The sequence below is a fragment of the Vicia villosa genome, unplaced genomic scaffold (genome assembly GCF_029867415.1).
Source record: "Vicia villosa cultivar HV-30 ecotype Madison, WI unplaced genomic scaffold, Vvil1.0 ctg.001512F_1_1, whole genome shotgun sequence".
Lineage (NCBI taxonomy): Eukaryota > Viridiplantae > Streptophyta > Magnoliopsida > Fabales > Fabaceae > Vicia > Vicia villosa.
The window spans coordinates 35,757-52,185 of record NW_026705645.1 but is presented as its reverse complement, the minus strand read 5'-3'; the positions used below and the strand labels follow the sequence as shown (position 1 = coordinate 52,185).

Sequence of the window (16,429 nt, the reverse complement as noted above, 5' to 3'; positions counted from 1 at the left end):
CCTGGAATACCTCTATTAGATCCCAACAAAATTATCTCAAAACACTTACTTTAATAAGAATTAGCGTTGTCGTCATCAAAACACCAAGACACAACAAGCATCAATGCTTTCATTATCAAAGCATTAGTACCATAAAAGTCAACAACATCAGGATCATTAGCTCCATACTTGCAAGCACATAGATCCATATATTTTACATGTCACGTGTATTATTAAATGCATTAGTGGAACATCTAGAATATGATCTTTTGTACTCATTTGATATAAACTCTTCTCTAGTTGGATATTATGATGGTTACTGGGGAGACAATAATGAAGATTAAAAATGAACATTTGGTGGATGTTTTTTTTTCTAGGAAATAGTATAGTCTTTTGGTTTGGTAAAAAGCATAATTGTGTATCTTTTTCAACCGCACAAGAAGATTAAATTGCCGATGGAAGAAGTTGTACTCAAATTTTATGGATGAAAAAAATTCTCAAAGAATACAATGATACAAGATGTCATGACATTATAGTGTGACAACTTGAGTTCTATCAATATCTCAAATAATCCATTCCAACATAGCAGAACCAAATATATTTACATTCGCCATCATTTCATGGGGGAGCTAGTTGAATAAAAGAAAACCACTTGAATATGTTTGAATAGACAAACAATTGATTGACATATTTAGAAAAGCTCTTGATGTTGTCCAATTGGTCAACTTTGGGACTTGGTATTATTAATTTATAGTAATTAGTGCACGTGTGATTGAAGAGTACTTGGGCCCAATGGAAAAATTATCGACAAGCTCGTATTAAAAATAATGTCTCTTGCATCCTTCACCCCAACATGAAAAAGTAATGTTTTAATATTCGAAAAGACTACTTTTGTGATCTTTCGTGTATGAACCTCTATCTTTTTTAAACACTTCTTTAAATTGTCTGACACGTATTGTATTAGTATCATACAAGTGTCGAACACCTTTTTTAAAGTGCCGAAGTAAAAAAAAAACATTTATTTGAAGACACTTGTCTAACTTTTCTACCACTTGTCTAATTTTTCTAACACATGTCGTATGCATGTCATACAAGTGTCAGATATCAACACTATATCGGACACCACGACACGACTGCTCTAAAAGTGTTTGTGGTAGCAAGCTATAGAGATTAACAAGAAACAACCACCATCAAGTTTAAGTTGTTGGGTGTCCATCCCTTATATGAAGTTTCTGTAGAGATTAAATAAATCACGAATTGCTAAAAAAAACTCAACCCTAAAGAGTCCAAAGTAAAAAGAAAGATGCTACCTCACAATTTTTTAAATCATTTTCCAGAACTTTATACTGTCACCCTTTAATAATGTACTCATATTATTTATATAAAAGAAAAACAATGTACTTATATATTCTCTAAAAGTAAGGTACTATATATATTAGGTAAACAATACTACAAAATTTCTTGCTTTATTGTAAAGTGAGTGTAAGTTTTGTACGTGTATAAAAAACAATGATGAAATTGAACGGAAATCAGACATTGTCGCTTCCATTGGAATATAGCTTTAACATAAGACAAGAGTTTGCCAACATCTCACCCTCGTTTGGTAATTGGTACCCAACTAACAAGTTAACAACACTTGCGTATATATGTTTTTTACTGTCTCAAATTCATAAACTATTGTCTCAATCTCACACATCAAATTCAATGAAACAGTGAATTTTACTATTACATATCTATCACATCAAATTCATATTAAGATAGAATAAGTGTAAAGAAAATGATGTTTTCAACAAAATAACATTGGAATTTGGAACCTTAATTAGTTTACCAAGTAATTAACTACACTTGTTTTGATGAAAACAAAAATAAAATAAGCACTATGAGACAGTAAAATGCAATATTTCCTTTATTTTTTCTCACTGCATCAAATTTGAGCTTCCAAAATGTTGACTTGACTGAGCCTGAGATGATTTTAGGTTTTGATTCAAAGAAGCCATTGCATGTTGTTGTTGTTGTTCATTTTGTGAGAATCCAGCACCACTTATGTTTCTGACCATTCCACCAACACCAAGAAAATCTAATGTTAACTTATCAGATTCACCAAACCTTATATTAAGGTTGTTTTCATTGCCAAATAAGGAGGATGTGTTTCCATTTCCATTGGCCATAGAGTTTATCAATCCATGAAGTTCATCGTTGTTGTTATGATCATTTAGTTCCATACTTGGACTACTTCTATTTCCAAAAGATGTGGTAGTTGTAGTAGTAGTACCTTTGTTGTTGTTGGTTGAATTAGTTGAGCCAATTTGAGAAGCTTTCTGAAGCAATGCAGTGGCAGACATGTGAGGACTAGACAGGTTATGGTTTTGGTTTTGATGATCATGTTGTTGCATATTTGAGTTGACCATAAAGAGTGATTGCTGATGATGATCACTGATAAGAGGACTGTTGTTGAATTGATCATCATGGATATTACTCATGAGGTTGAAAAGATTGTTCGAGTTATTACTTGTCGCGTTACCTTGAAGATCAGGAAGTTGCATTAGACCATGTAGTTGTTGTGGCTTGTTTGAGAATTGTCCTTGGTGTTCTTCAAAGGATTGATTTGGAATATCACTCATATTGAAGAACGGCGATGACGAAGACGGAACTGAGTATTGTCCAAATGATGAAGTAGAGTGATTTAACGGCGGCGATGAGATTAAGTGTTGCTCGAACTTTGGTGCCGATGATCCAAGGCGCAGAATGTTGTTGTTAGTTGATGATGTTTGGTTTTGATGAAGTTGCAATTGTTGAGAAATTTGACCTAAAGTCATGTGGTTTGTGGCATGGAAATGAGGATGAGTACCAAAAGGGTTAGGGTGTCTTATTACACTCTCTTGTGCTAATGCATCACAAAATGCCCTATGAGTGATGAAACTGTCACGCCTGCACCAAAAAAATACACAATTTTTTAGTAAGAATTCAAAATATTGTAGTCAGGCGTAGCGTCTAATATATTGTTCAATATAGCGTCTAATTTTGTATACACCGTCTAATATAACGCCTAATTTTATAGACAGCGTCTAATACGAACTTTTAAAAAATGTTCAAAGATGAATGCCTATTATCTTTAGAAAATATAATTTTTATAGAAATAACACATTGAAAATCAGATGTAATATTTTCGATCCGAGTCATATTAGAATTGGAAAAAAAAAATCAATTGAACAACTTTTGTTAAAAAAACCCTAATGAAGACTACATTACATAGTAGCAAAGAAAGCATTTATTGTGAAATTGATTGAAACTATACAAGTATGTTGAAAAGAAGAAAACTACAATAGAAGTAGAGGGTCCATGGATTATGCCAAAATATGAAACAAACCAAGAATTTCCAAATCAAATTTCCATTTTGAGGTCTTTCTTTGATCAATCTAAGAGAGAATTATTTGCATATTTGATGAAAGTCAATACTAAAAAAACTCCAATATGGGGCCAGTTCAATAAATGCAATCCACCACAATACTTGTCTATATTCTACCAATAGAATTCATTAATTTATGAAAAACATGAAAATGTATTTGAAATTTGAACCACTACAATAGCCAACAAGAAAGATAAGAAAAAACCAGCATCTTCATTCCAACTCATGTAAGAACAAAGTTATAATGTTGTTTGTTTCACTACACGTGAATGTGAATAAGAATATCTATATGGCACTGTTCCCTAGAACCAAAGTTGAATTTTTTTCCCTACCTTTTTCACAAAACATTTCAATTTTTGTACCATATTTGAATAGTGTACTCACGTGCATGCAGTCTTCTGCCATACAAAAATTATACCTTCACTAACACCCAAACACAAACTAACAATGAAAGGATGAAAGCTCTTGTTCACTTTCTTTTGAGATAAGAAATTAAAAGAGACTCTTCCTCACATTTTGTGTGTTTTTTCAATTTTACTATGAAATATGAAAGATTACAAGTGCAAAAACTATAAGTAGCCCTAACCTCAGAAACACCGACACCTTAGAAAAATGTGTGTTCATATCGATATTTGTGTCTGAAACCGATGTATCAGTGTTGTTGTCGTATTTTCGGTGTCTGTGTTTCATAACCCTAACATTGGTGTGAAGATAACTATATAAAGTTGTTGATAAGTTAGTTACCTAGAGAAGAGGGTGCCACAATCACATCTATATTCTCTAGTCCCACAAGTCTTTGAATGTGCTTTCCAATCTGATTGAACAGCATATTTCTTTGAGCATTTTTCGCATTTCCACTTCTTCTCGCCGTGCTTCCGCGAGTAATGCTTTTTAATCCCAGTGAGGTCTCCTAAAGCTCTTGAAGCATCATGATGAACACATGTTGGCTCAGGACACAGATAAACCTTTCTCTTTGGCTCTTTGTTGGACTTTTGCTTTAGCTTCCATGGAAGATTGTGTCCTCTTCTATGAAGTTGAAGATTTTGCTCCCTTTGAAACCCTTTGTTGCATACCTCACATATGAATCTATTTGTTGCCATTAGTGTCTTGGGAGATAGTGCTATCACTTCTGCATCTGGATCTTTTTACCATGAAAAATTCCAAACAACAAAAATATTATATAAAATTCTTTTCTTGTAAGTAAAATATTATAAAATTTATGGTTTAATAATTACTTGCTAAAATTGAATATGCACCATGAACTAACAATACTCATTAATTCTAATAGTAGTAAAAAAGTTGAATATGCACCATTCTAAAAGTGGTAAAAAAAAATTGAAGATAGAAAAATCATTATAAAATTAGAACCAAAGTTTCATGCTTCTGAGAAAAAGGTTGGAGAAAAGTGCATGCATCTCAATCATTTATGTGCCATAAAAAAAAAATAGTAGAAGAAATTGAGAGGCCTTTTTAGGGTTTCATTATTTTTTTTTGTAAATAACAAAAGAAATGTAAAGGGTGTGTGCATGTGATGTGAAATTAAATGTGTGAAATAAAATTGATCTAATTAAGCTACTTGCTTGGTGTTCCTGGTTGATTTCTTCTTTTCTTTTGAGGAACTATGGTTGAAGGAGCTGAGGAAGTAGCAGAAGTAGTTGTGGATTGAGGATGAAGATGATGAGTTATCTGACTTTGATTTTCTTCTCTGATTCCAAAGAATGATGTCGACGACGAAGCCGCCATAACAATACCTTGCAAGCTGAAAATTTATTGAACTAAATATCAAATGTTTGAATCATTCTTCCAAAAGAGAAAAAACTCAATAACATGTTTCTTTGTCTCATGAAAGCATAACAAATTTAAAAAAAAAAAACTTAAAGACTAAAGAAAATTAAGAAACAAAACAATTTAAAAAGAAGAAGAAAAAGATAGAAGAAGCTGAAAAAAGTTTGATTTTTCTTCTGTCAGAAGAAGAAGAATAAAAAAAACTTACAGATTAAGAGAAATCAAAAAGGTAGGAAGAAGAAAGGATCTAAGGAGACAAGAGAGTATAATGTAGAGACGAAGAGAAGAAAACAATAATAAGAACCCACTTTGTATATACCTAGCTATTTATCTTCTGGCTATTGTTTTCTTGTGCATAAAATTTAGCTACACTCTCTTGTTATATTCCTCAATCATTTGGTGTCATCTTAATATATAATATAACATTAGTTTACATGCATGCTTGTCCACTCAAATAGCTATATAATATCTCTTTCTTAATTTAAATTTGTAATGGAAAATTAGTTAGGGTGGTAAAATAAAAAGATTGCTTGAGAGCAAAGAGTGGTGGATTGAGAGGTAAAATATGTCACTGTTATATATGCTGCTATTGCACAGGCTACTGTGTCCTTCATAGATGATGGCTAGGGGCCACCGACCCTACTAGCCCTTACCCATTTCCTTATCACTCTTTCTCTTATTACCAATAATCACATTCTTTGGTAATTTTCAGCCCCCACCATGCTAATGCTCTATTATTATTAATTATTAGGGTTTTAAAAATTGGTTGAGATCTTGTCGCGATCGCGTAAAGACTTATGCGATTTCGATTGATGCAAATGTCACGATATTAATTACGGTCGTTGATTGTGTGAATTAATCATAATTTATTCTTTAAAGTACAAAACAGTAAAAACGAGATCGATATCAACATCTGACAATATCATTATTGTTTTGTCGCAATGTTTTTTAAAATTTTGTTAATAATAATAATAATTATTATTATTATTATTATCAAAAAAAATTTATATATTACAAATGTTTAACAACAAAGGAGAAGGCCGCATACTTTTACGAGGGGTTCAATTCTTGATCTTAGCAATATTTATTTTTAATTTTTTTTTAGAAATTGATTTAAGCCTCAAAACATGTTAGATTGATAATATAAACATGATGATTACTTGGTGGTTCATGAATTGTTCTAGGTGCACTTTGATCAAACAAATATTCTCGCACTACTACAAAATATATCTTTTATAATACTATATTACTACGGTTGTTATGTTAATCGTAGTAATAATTCATTTTTGAATGTTTTTTTTTTCTATTTAGTAAAACACATATTACTACGGTCAATGTTAACAAACGTGGTAAACTGTACCTGGAGTCTAAGGGTTTGAATCCCAACACTAATAATTTTTTATTTTTTGTTACAAAAAGGACTTCTCCTTATATTTCATCACGATTCTTGTTATCAACCGTGGTGAAAGGTGCTAACATTTCATCACAGTTCCTATTATCAACTGTGGTAAAGGTATATATATATATATATATATATATATATATATATATATATATATATATATATATATATATAAAAGAAGTTATCTCGCTTCAGTAAATCATAATAGTCGTCTCTCTCAAAACAAAACTCCAACATCTCTCTCACTCGTCTCTTTCATATATCCTAATATCCATTAACGTTTTTACAACCTTTATGTACAAACATGCAAAATAGAAACACCAAACTCATGCAGCGAACTCGTCTTCTTCGAATGGTTACCTTTCTTGCATAAAAGCTTACGAAATGTGATTTAACTCCATTAAATCTTAGAAAATGGTTACGTTACACGTTAGTCTTCAAAATATATAATATAGCTTCTTTCATGGTTTAGTAGTTTATGTTTCTAAATCTGTTTAACTTAAGATGAGTGAATCTATAACCTAAGAAATGAACTTTTATTGACATGTTTAATATGCCTTTTTTTTCATGTTGTATGTATGATAATATGACCTAAGAAGTGAACTTAAGATGAGTATAACAGCTTTATAATTTAAGTTAATATGAGTGAATGTATAACCTAAGAAGTGAACTATATTGTTTATGTATCATAGTTTATGTTTTAATAGCTTCTTTCATGTTGTTTGTAGGACAATATGACATGTATAATACAATTTGACTTGTAGGATAATATGAAGAAAAAATATAAGGAGGATAAGGCTAAAGTGAAAGCTGTCAACTTGTGTTAAAGACCAAGAATGAAATTTGTTCAAATTAATTAACACAAGTTTGCAACTCTCACTTCAGCTTCATTCTCCTTTTATTGTGGACGCCATTCTGAGACAGGTGCGTTCGTGAGACATTGTATGTGTTGATATGTTGTTTTTGATAAAAGTTGTTAGTTGTTAGTAATAAATGTGTATGTTGTATGTTGTTTATAATATGTTGTTAATAAAAGTTATTCGTTGTAAATTGTGTGTTGTTTGAGGTTTGCTATTGATGTATGTTATTGTTAAGGTTTTTTTACAAGATGAGTTTATTATATCGTATGTTTTGCATCTGGCCTTACGTTTTGATGATAACAATATATAGTTTCTTAAAGAAAAATTTTGTGCCCTAATGATTTTGTCTAGTGTGAAGCTGAATGCTTACAGGTTTCTGACTCTGAAGAAGTGACATGTGACGTCATCATTTTTTAAACTTAATATGCTCTGACTCTAAAGAGATAACAAAGTGCGTTTTACAAAGATAAGTCAAGTCCGAAACGCTTCTGAAGAACGCTCATCAAATAACTTCTAACTCTGACTTTGATAAAGGAGGTTATGAAAGTTTTCAAGCTCTGAAGTTTTACGCTCCACAAGTTCTGAAGACCCTGAGGAAAATTTTCTAAAGACTCTGAAGACCAAGTTCTGACGATTCTGTAACGGTGAAATTGGTGAGACTAAAGCCATGAGAAAGACTTAGCTCATTTGTTTAAAACAGAGTCGCCACCGGGCTTTATTGTTTCAAAAAAGGAATGGGAGAAAGAGCAAATAAAACTCACAGAAGTTTTTAAAATCAAAACTAATAAACTTATCAGAGATTTGGGTAAGGGGGTTTGTTATACAAAGGGAAGGTTTTAAGCACCCCTCATATCTATGGTACTCCATGGGAACCTCTTTGAAAATGCTATTGTTTTTGTGTACATATTTTTGAAAAGCATATGTGAATTTTAAAAAGAGTGTGGGGATAGGAAAAGAAGTTTTTAAAAGTGAGCTCGATAAGACATCGCATCTTAGGCCTACATACCCCTTTAATAGGAAAGTCAGAGCTTTTTTAGTTCCTCTTAAAAGGAAAATAAAAGAGCCATGGTGGCCAGAATCTTTTTGGGTGTTGAGCTTTAACAATATTCAACGGGTTTTTAAAAATGTTAAGCTTTAACAATATTTAACAAGTTTTAATAAAAAGGGATCCAGCTTTAACAATACAAGGTCAATGGACTAAGAGTAGTTTCACCGAGAATAATTCTTCTCTTAGTACCAAGGTTTTAAAACAAAGGGGTGGTTGAGCTTTAACAATACAAAACCAATAAAAAGGGACCAGGCTTTAACAATACAAGGTCAATGGAGTAAGATTAGTTTCACCGGGAATAATTCTCCTCTTAGTACCAAGGTTTAAAAAACAAAAGGGTTTGGTTAAGCTTTAACAATACAAAACCATAGAACAAATGAAAAACTTTAACAATACTTTAACACTAAATAAAAGAGATTGGAAAAGAGTTTGAGTACCTTGACAATTTTAATCAATACCATTCCCATTCCTTTGGATTTTCAACAAACAACTTAAGCAATCAATCAATGGATACCTCAAGTGTGTGTGTGTGTGTGATAACATGTGTCACAAAAGACAAACAAGTGAGCATAATAATCATTAATGATAATGAGCAAGGATGTTTATACCTTTGGAGGAATTCATATATGAATGAATGATGGATGATGATGAATATGAAATCATGCATGTGGGTTAAATAAACAATGTATATACAAATGATAATACAATGGATGATAAGTACAAAACACAATGATAAAAATCAACAAGTGTGTATAAAGGATAATGGTTAAGATAAACAAATAAGTACAAAACACAAGGGTTGAAATCAACAAGTATATGTACAAAGTAACAAGTTCATGGATAAGCAAAGATCAACATGTTTCTTTTTGGATTAGGATTTTAAACCTAGGATTTTGAAATTAGGGTTTTAGAAATTAACACCTACACCTAATTAATTTTAATGATTAAATATCAAATTCTAAAAGAGATTTGGTCTAGGGGTACATGAGAAAGTCAAAGACAGGATATTCTAACCCTAAACAAATATTCACAAAAATATACAAAGCTACTTTGAAGAAATATTTAAAATAAAACGATTTTTGGTTGATTTTTTAATACATGAAAAAACATGTTTTTGATTAATTTTTAATTTGGGTAAAAATAAATATTTTTTTGGATTTTTAATCATAATCTAAAAATACACTACTTATGGTTAATACCTATTTTCACCCCTGCCATATAGGATCGGTTTGAAAAACCCCTTGCCAAAAAAATTTGCAATAATTGCCTCAACAAATTTTAAAAGTTTCAGTTTATACCTTTAGCAGGCCACATCATCAAAAAGTTTGATGTGTCAGTTTTTTTTTAACTTTTTAATGAATTGTTTTTCCACCTCATATATTCATCCAATATAATGATCTTAATACCCTTAGTTCCTATATCCACAAAAACCCAGAATTTTTTGTACCCTAACCCATACTTTAATTCTTGAATCTTCTTCTTTCCATTTCTCTGAAGCTTGCGTTTTTTCTTCACCAAATTAAACCCACAGAATCTCTTCCAAAAATTCTTTACACTAACCACACAATACTATTTCAAACTATAAAATAATCAATTTGCAAGAAACTAAACTTCTTCTGTATCATTTCTTTCCATGTTGTTACAGTAAAGAAACAAAGTTTATCTCCAACAATTAGCATTACAAACCAACTTAAAATTTCATAATTTCTCTTACGCACACATAATTAATTGTTAACCCATTTAATATCACATACATAAACTAATTTGTCACAAAAAAATTACATATGAAATTGAAACAAAAAGAAAGTAGTATAAAAAAAGATTATGTTGTTATTGTTTCAGATCGCATTCATACCGTCGACGGATCAACCAAACTCGCCGACACGAAACGCCAGATCCACCGCCACACAACCGCCCTGACCACCTCCATCATCACCGCCGCTGATACGCCATGGATCCTCCGCTGTACTCCCTCCGTTGATGCTCCACAACTGCCGTCGCAGCCCACAAGTGATCCGCCACTTCGACGAACCCACCGGACAGATCCGACGTCACCATGCTATCCATGCAACAATGCATCAGCCGCCAATCTTCGAGTCGAGCCACGCAACTTCCATTGGCCGGTGACCTACGAGCGAAGCTTTCCTATCCGGTAACAATTCATGACTTTTTAGCTTACCTTTTATTGATGTTTGGTTTGGGTATTTTTGAGTGGAGACTGCACTAAGTTTATGCTTGTTGATTTGAGTGGAGAAAAAATGTAAGCTTCAGAGAAATGGAAAGAAGAAGATTCAAGAACGAAAGTATGGGTTAGGATACATAAAATTTTGGGTTTTTGTGGATATAGGAACTAAGGGTATTAAGGTCATTATATTGGATGAATATATGAGGTGGAAAAATAATTCATTAAAAAGTTAAAAAAAATTGCCACATCAGACTTTTTGATGATGTGGCCTGCTAAAGATACAAACTGAAACTTTTAAAATTTGTTGAGGCAATTATTGCAACTTTTTTTTGGCAGGGTTTTTTCAAACCGACCCCATATGACAGGGGTGAAAATAGGTATTAACCCAAAAGAGAAATAAGATAAGTGATAAAAAATTGGAAATGGCCCTAGAAGGGTTTGAACCCATGCCCCTTGTTTCACCATACAAAACAATGACCAACTGACTAGCGCACGCATTTTGTAACTAACACAGCTTGAATAAAATATAAGAGAAACGAAGTCTGGAAAATGAAGATGAATTTCATCTTCAACCTATCACCCGCAATGAACACAAATTCAAATTTCCTCGAATCTTAACCATTTTGAACAAAACAAAGATGCATTTGACTCAGAATTTACACACGAATTCAACCATGTAATTCTTATAAATTTGTTTAAACTGAAGCTCATGAATTTGACTGAAAACCGTATGAAACCTAAAAATCATGTTTAAAATTAAACTCTTGAATCAAATAATCAAGCCCTAAAACCTTAGGGCTATTAATCCCTACATGATTCTGAGTTAATTGATAACAAGAATTGATCAGAATGATGCTTCTTCCTACAAGTTCAAAGTTTAAGTTTTTACCTCTGAAAATGGAGGTCGTGAGCTTGCTTGGAGCTGTTACAGAAGCGTGGTAATGATCTGGAAAGCTTCCTTGATGTCCAGGGATGGTGTTTGAATGCTTAGAATGCTTTGATCACCTCTACAACTTCAAACCCGATAGCACATATAAAGTGAAAAATTTGAAGAGCAACAATGAAATACAAGTGTTACAGATGTTAATGAATGGTCTGAACAGCTTCTATATGATATATGGAAGGTGTTTGGATGATTTGTTTGGACAATGTGCTTAAGGAATGAAGTTTGGAAGGATAAGGCTCTCTTTGGCTCTTTAATGGAGGCAGTGTTTTAAAAATCGGACCGGTCATCAAACCGGTGAGGGTATTGGGTCACTAGTTTATCGGTCGAACCACTGGGTCACTGGTCGAACCGCACGACCAAACCGGATTAAACCGGATTGAACCGGATAACTCGGTTGAATAGACCTATCATTATATAGATATAAAACCGGTCGAACCGGATGATTCAGTCTCTAAAAAAATATAACTAGCTTTTAAATTTTTTAAAAATATCATATCATAAATTCACAATTTCATAACTTAAATTCAAATTTTAAAAAAAGGTATCACACATAACAAAATAGTAAAAAATTAAAAAGTCTAATTGCAAACAAAGTCTAATTACAACATAATCTAAACAAAGTCTAATTACAAATATGTTTATCTTAAAAAGAAAATCGAATAGAATTCAATATGTTTATACTATTTAAGAAAATTTATTAGCAAAGATAACAAATAGACAATAAAGTTTTTAATTTGTCACTAACGAAAAAAACTATGTGAGAATGCTATTTAAGTAATACACTATTAAATATATTAAAAAAGTTTTAAAAAAAAGTTTAAAAGAAAAGTTAAAAAAAAGTTAAAAAAAAATTTAAAAAAAAAGCAATTAAACCGCCGGTTTTCCAGTTTTCCCGGTTTTCCCGGTTTTCACCGGTTCCCACCGGTTTGATGGCATACCCGATCCGACTATTGAATCAGACCGGTGTCATACCCCAATTTTTGACCTAAGATACCACCTCATATCATTTGCATATGCATCATTTGCATCTCTAACAAATTGCATAGCTTGTGTTTGTTACTTGTGCTCAGCAGGGTTTAATCAAGAGATCACTCATCAGTGCAAGGAACAGTCAATTAGGGTTTTGTTCTCCCTTCATCTCAAAAGAACTATCTTCATCAACAATCAATATTTGGTCCTCAGAAATCCATCTCAACAAGCTCAGAGGCTCTGAATCAACCAGATTAGGGTTTTGACTGAAGATAGCATACTCCTGACTTTTGCTCAGGATTTGACCTAATGACTTGGGACATGACCTCAAGACCCCAAGTGCATCATTTTGACCTAATCCATTGACTCGGAACATCTCTTACACAAGCATTAATCAACAGTGAAATTTCAAGTCATCAGAATTAGGGTTTTTGAACTATCAGGGACCAAAATCAGGGATCACATTTGGGAAACCCAAAAAATCCCCAGGGAGTCAATCAAAGGTTTCAATCATCCTCAAATAATCCCTATGACAATATCCAATGGAAATTACATCTCAATTCAAGATCCACAGTCATCTATTTCATCAGGTCGACAATTAGGGTTTTTGACCTAATTCATCTGAACAACTGACTTTTTAATCAGGACAAGAGGTCACAACTCAAACCATGGCTCAATATCCTCTAATGCTTCAATGTGATCCATTCATACCATTCATTTGATGAGGATAGCCTGTTTCATTTGAAATCTCCAGAAACGCGATTCGTCTGAAAAAGTCAACTGTACAAGATCACCATTGACTTTTGGGGAATTTTGGTCAACCATGACTTTTGAAGTTTTGAATCATCAATATATGATATATGAAGTCAATTGATCAAGAAAAATCAAGAAAATCAATTAAGAATCAAAAAGTCAAAGTTTGACTTTCATACTTAGAAAATTTTCTAAGTGTTTTTCAATGGTTTTTTTCAAACTTTGGAAGGGAATAACTCAAAATTTCACCTACAAACTGAAAAAAACTTCCAACATAAAAGTTGTAGATTTTGATCCAATGAACAACTTTGACACATATAATTTTTTTCCAAAAGATCAACCATTTAAGAGAAATGGAGCTTCAAAGTTGGTACTTTTTGAAAACTTCACTTAAAACCTCATTTTCTTCAAAGTTCATGGATCTTTTTCACCCACTTCCTTAAAGATCTTGAAGAAACTTTCAACTAGGGTTTTGAAGTGTGTAATATGAGCTTTCCAAAATGTCCAAGAGCATGAAAAAATATGGAGTGTAGCCATGGTTTTGAATTTTGACATTAGTGAGCTTTTCACTTAGAATTTCATGCCATTTTCACTAAGTTATGCACTATTCTACCAAATGATCCAATTGATGACACATAGAGGCAATAATTGAAAGATATTTCTGGTTTGAGATCAGAATGGAAAGAGATAAGAAGCTTAGAGAAATAACCATGGTTTAGTTACTTTTAACCATATGCATTAAATGTGAAAGATTCCTTTCTATCCTTTAAGCCAAATCACCATTCCTTGATCAACTTGCAAAGCTCTGAGTTCAGAATCCTTGGCCTATAAATAGAGGTCCAAACTTCATTCAAATTCACACCAAAACCTCATAAACATAGGTTTTCTCTTTCTTTCTTAGAATGCAAGTTTCATAGTTTTCAAAAGAGGTAAAATTCTCAACCTCTAAACCTTTGAATTTCTAAGCAAAGTGATGCTTCTAACACTTCCCAAATATCATATGGAAGTTGTTTGAACCTTTGAAACCTTCCAAAAACATCAAAAACTCAGAATCACTACCTCACTTCCCAAATATGCATAACCTTAGCCTCATCATGCCAAAATCAATTCCAGGCCAATTCTGCTCAAGCTAATCATCCAAACACATTCCATATACCATATGTGACCTATCCAAACACTCACACATGACCTGAAACATCTCCATCACCAAATTCGATTCACTCTTGAAGCTTCTGCAGATCGGGCACCATGGCCATGCTCAGATGAATTTTGGAAGTTCCAAGCATCCAGACACCTTCAATAATCATCATTGAAGCTATCCCGATCGATACAAAGCATCTGTAACACCTATATTGAAGAATCAAATCTCCAGTTTTGTCGTTTTTGAGGTAAGAACACTTGAACTTCAAACTCTATGAATCATGCATCATAAATGAAATATTGCTTTGCCATCTTGTTTCTGCACTATCACTGATCATTAGCCCTCAATCAATTTCATAATTCATCAATCATACACGATTTCATGTTCAAATTCAGAATTAGGGTTCTTCAGGTTCATCCCAAAATTGATCACCTTAGAGTAAAAATAAATGAATTGTGAGGGTACCATCATGTTCTTCGTGAAAAACCGAGTGAGATAGACCCATCACTTGATCAAAACAACACAGTTTTAGAGATTTTCAAATTTCAGTTGGGATTGTGTTCTTGGCGCGTTTTTTTGGTTCAGAAGTTTCAAATATCAATTTCAAAATATAATTAAATGGAAGCGTATGTATTACAAGCCACAAGCGTGGCTCAGTTGGCAAGTGTTTTGGTTGGTGAGAGAGAGGGCGTGAGTTCAAACCCTGGCAGGACCAAACCATTTTTTTTGACACTATTTTTCTTCATTTTTTTTACAAACTTCACTCAATTATTTAACCAATCAAATTAACTCATTTTTTATTCATTTTTTTTACACACTTCTTATTTTATATATGTATTTTATGAATACCAAAAAAAATCATCAAAAAATATTTATTTGATACATTTTTAAATAGGTTTAAAATGATACATTTTAAGTATTTTTTAATACTTTAAATATTGTTTTTTATCTAATTTTTAAACTTAATCACTTGTAAATATTTTTTATGATTAAACCCTAATCACTTAGGTCTTAATTGAGTATTAAAACTTGTTTTAACTTAATTAAGTTGACTTTTGTCAAAATCAAATCATTTTAAGACGAGCGATCGCAATTCTTTTTCAAAACGATGAACCATTTCTTTTTGATTTTCAAAAGAAACCATGGATTAAATCTTTTTGATTGATCAATTAATTTTCAAAACGAAGTGGGGCCTCTCGAATATTAGAGAGTGTAAGTCCCATTTCTTTTCTTTTTGTACAGTTTGTTTTTTCTCAAAACAATAAAACATTCTTCAAAACAAAATCTTTTCAAAACAATTTTCAAATCATTTTCAAAACTTCAAACTTTTCAATATACCATGGGCCTCCACGTAGGTATAAGTCCCAAGCCCCTTTTGTACATACCCATTCCAGTACATGAAATTAGGTATTTCATTGTACGCCTTTTGTACATATCTCAATCAATGCGTTTTTTTTAACTTTGAATAACAAACCAAAAATGAAGGTTTCTTTAAATCTTCCCAAAAATACCATGGGCCTCCATGTAGGTATAAGTCCCAAGCCCTTTTGTAAATACCTGTTTACATAGCTTTGAATAAACTCAAGTGGACCTCTCCTCGAGTATAAGTCCCGAGCCCTGTGTATACAAATGGATCATGCTTGCAGGTATATTTCCTTCATAAACTCCATTATATACACACACTTTGTCATATATATAACTGTTCATATTTGTTCATGTACTTGTTCATGTTTGTTCGTACTTGTTCATACTTGTGATTGTGTTATATATGCTTATTCAACTTAGTACAACACTAGGTTCCCCATAGCCTCCTATTGGGCTTCGTGCAAAGAATCTCCCTAGTTTAGGTTAGGACATAGAGTATGGTTTCCCGGTGAAATCGCTCTAAGAGCTCAAACCAACTATACCACGCCTCCCCTTGGGCTTTGTACAAACGAGTGACCCTCCCATAGCCT

General features: G+C 32.5%; 1 protein-coding gene across 2 annotated transcripts; it reads right to left on the bottom strand.

Annotated features, from left to right (window-relative positions):
* Window positions 1-1,764: 1,764 nt before the first annotated feature.
* Window positions 1,765-5,609, bottom strand: LOC131635569 (protein indeterminate-domain 5, chloroplastic-like). Of its 2 annotated transcripts, none has more exons than XM_058906204.1 (4): window positions 5,490-5,609; window positions 4,966-5,144; window positions 4,130-4,526; window positions 1,765-2,907 (listed from the first exon to the last, which is right to left on the bottom strand). In XM_058906204.1, the coding sequence occupies exons 2-4, from the start codon at window positions 5,126-5,128 to the stop codon at window positions 1,896-1,898; spliced, it is 1,572 nt and encodes a 523-aa protein (XP_058762187.1). In that variant the 5' UTR covers window positions 5,129-5,144; window positions 5,490-5,609; the 3' UTR covers window positions 1,765-1,895. The 2 variants fall into 2 exon arrangements, with proteins under 2 accessions (XP_058762187.1, XP_058762186.1); XM_058906203.1 differs by having other exon boundaries at window positions 5,379-5,509.
* Window positions 5,610-16,429: the final 10,820 nt, after the last annotated feature.

Bases quoted from the DNA above. Each gene is read 5' to 3' on its own strand.
- LOC131635569 (XM_058906204.1), bottom strand. From the start codon at position 5,128: ATGGCGGCTTCGTCGTCGACATCATTCTTTGGAATCAGAGAAGAAAAT. The intron at 4,527-4,965 runs GCAAGTAGCTTA...CATGGTAAAAAG, and splicing joins AAATCAACCAGGAACACCAA to ATCCAGATGCAGAAGTGATA. The intron at 2,908-4,129 runs GTAACTAACTTA...TTTTTGGTGCAG, and splicing joins TGTGGCACCCTCTTCTCTAG to GCGTGACAGTTTCATCACTC.